Below are 3,504 nucleotides of genomic sequence, written 5' to 3'. Positions count from 1 at the left end.
CGAGCGGAGAGGCAAGATCTGGAATTTCTAGATTGCTCTGCCAAGTGCAAAATTCAATTTCAAAGTCGTAAATCATGGTCTTTTGGGCCAAAAACTTGAGGAAACTTGAGAAAACACTTGTAAATGGATAAAACATGGTGAATTCAAAATCATTTCACAAATCAAGCCTCAAAAGCTTGCCAATGCAAAACAACACTCTATTCTTTGAAAACATAACATGCATGCTTTATCTTGATGGTACCCAGCGGCGAATAATATAGCCGTTTCCGGTGATGGTACCCTTGACAATCCCATGGCAGAAGCCAACGACCATTTACAATCTGGGCGATGAGAGACTGATCCATTTGGCCCATGGATGCTTGCCAAGAAAAATGGTAGAAGACCAATTCAGCCCAAGCGGGCCCACACCACATCTGGCCCAGTTTCTAAGGACAACAAATTCAAAGCTTTGAAGGAGGACCCAGTTAGTTCTGAGAATTCCCTAAGGGGTAGGAAAACTAACAGATCGGGTATTTCTAAAGATCAAAGCCAGCCCAATAAGGTGACAAGCCTAAACCAACCCAATGACCCTAAAGGCAAAGAGAAAGTAGGGTTAAACCCCCCCAGCCAATGGATTCCACTACACCCTTTCTGCATCAAACATCACAGCAAAATCTTGAGGTCAGTACACCATATCTTCCTAATGAAGCCAGGGCAGATCCCCCACTCTGTGATCAAGCTATGGTCTCTTCATCCTCTGCCAACACATTATCAACACAGAGTCCATCTGACACCCCCTTTCCAAGGTCTATAGATCTAGCTATGGTCGAAGCTATACCCTTCCCAACCCCCTCTACAACCTCACTTGCAGCCCACAACCTAATACACAACCTTTCAGAGCCTCAGGAAAAAGCTAGTGGCCCACCTAATCCGGGTGAAGCTAAGCATGGACTAGAAGCCGACCGAACAGATGACCGAGGTGGATGACCACCGAAACTAGACCAATGCGATGGTCCTGTTATTAGGACTAGAGATAGAAGTTGCTCACCTAGTTGCTTTTGCTTGGTGGATAGAGAAAATTCGCATGACAATCATGCTAAGTTGGGAAGGGCTCAACCAACACCCAGTCCACTCGATTCAGATGGCCTCAATGAGGTCAGAAGCAGACAATCAGCGGCAGATTCGCAACATCGTTAAAGATTTGGTGTTTGACTCCCCTCTAACTTACCCATCTATGGATTTGTTACGCCTTCTATTTTGGAACTGCCGGGGAGCCGACAACAACAATTTCAAGCGTAACCTCACAGAAATTATTAGAACCCACAAGCCCGAAATTTTAGTTCTTTTGGAAACTAAGGTTCCTTTCAGTAAAATGGGAAATTTCTTCAATAGATTGGGCTTCACAGCCTCAACTATTGTTGATCTTGTTGGTCATGTGGATGGGATCTGGAGCGTATGGGATACAAGCCAAGTTATTGGGCGTGCGTCCTCTGTCACATCTCAAGCCATCCATGCGACTATCCATAAAGCTGACTATAATGAATGGGTCTTAGCTGCTGTTTATGCTAGTCCTAATTTTGTTATAAGAGACCAACTCTGGGATAAGGAAGAAGTGGCCGAAACTATGGATAAGCCTTGGTTAGTCACAGGGGACTTTAATGATTTTGCGACTCAGAGAGTACGAAGAAGCTTTAACTCCAGAAATTCTATTGTCCGAAATCAGAAATTCCTAGACAGAGTCAATAATTGCAACTTAATGGATCTGGGGAGTTCAGGTCCTAGTATGACATGGACTAATAACCGAAAAGGGCTTGTCAACACAATGGAACGTCTTGATAGGGCTATGTGCAACTCAGAATGGAGAACCATGTTCCCGGAGGCCACTGTCCGTATCCTCTCCAGAACATACTCAGACCATTCCCCCTTCTTGTTTACATTCAAGGTATGCATCAACTCAACCCCCTTAATAGGCCTTTCCGCTTTGAAGCTGCCTGGATGACACACCCAGGTCTCATTGATGTTATTAATTCTTCGTGGACTAGTATGAACCATAACCTCATTGATTCCACTACTGTCTTTACCTGTAAAGTTAAAGAATGGAACAGAGAGGTCTTTGGTAATATATTTAAAAGGAAAAGACACCTTTTGGCCCGGATTGAAGGCCTCCAAAAAAGTTTAGCTAATAAGTTTTCTCATAGTCTCCAAAGTCTTGAGAAAGAACTCATTACTCAATACAATTCTACTTTGTATCAAGAAGAAATTATGTGGTTCTAGAAAGCTAAATCCAAGCACATTCTGCTTGGGGACAGAAATACTAGGTATTTTCATATCTCCACTATTACTAAGAGAAGAAAAATTAAAATTAATGCTCTTAAGGATCAATTTGGGAACTGGATTACTGATTCTGTTGGTATTAAAGCTATTATTCTTGATTATTTTCAAAATCTTTTTAGTGCTAGCCCTATAATTCAACTGGATCATTGGAATAATATTTCTCATAATCATTTCACTCCAGAAGACAATGCTCGTTTAACTCAACCTGTTTCTAACTTTGAGATCTTGAGAGCTATAAAAGATGTAGATGCCTTTAAAGCCACTGACAAAGATGGCATTCAAGCCATTTTTTATCAAAAATACTGGCATCTTGTAGCTCAATCTGTGTGTGAGTTTGTGAATACTTGTTTCCTTTCTAAACAGATCCCTAATATCATTAATGAGACTCTTATTGTGCTTATTCCTAAAGTTAACAATCCTAAGTCCATTAGACAATTCAGGCCCATTAGTTTATGCAATGTCTCTTATAAAATCATTACCAAAATTTTAGTGGATAGAATCCGACCTCTCATTGATAACCTGGTTAGTCCCAATCAAAGTAGCTTTATCCTTGGTAGGAGCACCACTGATAATATTATCATCACTTAGGAAATCTTGCACTCCTTAAGACATAAAAAAGGTAAAAAAGGTGGTATGACCTTCAAGATTGATTTAGAAAAAGCCTATGATCGTTTGTCTTGGGATTTCATCAAAGATACCTTAATTGATTTCAAACTGAATGATTCTTGGATTGAGTTAATCATGAGCTGTGTCTCTAATAAGCATTCTTCTATTCTTTGGAATGGTGAACTTATTGAGGGTATTCATAATGGGAGAGGGCTTCGTCAAGGTGACCCCCTTTCTCCTTACCTATTTGTGCTCTGTATGGAGAGATTATCCAATATGATCAACACTAAAGTGAGAGAAGGCTCTTGGAAAGGCATTAAGGTATCTAAATCCAGCCCTCCCTTATCCCATTTGTTTTTTTCGAACCACCTCATCCTTTTTGCCCAAGCTGACCACCTAAACTGTGATTCAATTTTCAAGGTTCTTACTGAATTTTGTGCAGTTTCTGGTCAAAATATTAATCATGCTAAGTCCAAGCTCTTTGTCTCTCCCAATATCCATCAAAATTTTGCTAAGTCCTTTAGCACCCATAGTGGCATTCCCCTAACCCAGGATCTGGGCAAATACCTTGGTTCCCCCTTACTT

At 40.8% G+C, this 3,504-nt stretch overlaps 1 protein-coding gene across 1 annotated transcript; it reads left to right on the top strand.

Annotated features, from left to right (window-relative positions):
* The first annotated feature begins 988 nt into the window (after positions 1 to 988).
* Positions 989 to 2,901, top strand: LOC145791892 (uncharacterized). Its single transcript, XM_082872351.1, has 2 exons — positions 989 to 1,921; positions 2,254 to 2,901. Exons 1-2 carry the CDS (start codon positions 989 to 991, stop codon positions 2,899 to 2,901), a joined length of 1,581 nt encoding a protein of 526 aa, XP_082728477.1.
* The last annotated feature ends 603 nt before the right edge of the window (positions 2,902 to 3,504 follow it).

Source organism: Camellia sinensis, chromosome 5 (assembly GCF_055761805.1).
Source record: "Camellia sinensis isolate YWXY chromosome 5, ASM5576180v1, whole genome shotgun sequence".
NCBI lineage: Eukaryota > Viridiplantae > Streptophyta > Magnoliopsida > Ericales > Theaceae > Camellia > Camellia sinensis.
Note: the sequence above shows the minus strand (reverse complement) of the source record. Positions and strands in the feature narration are given on the sequence as shown.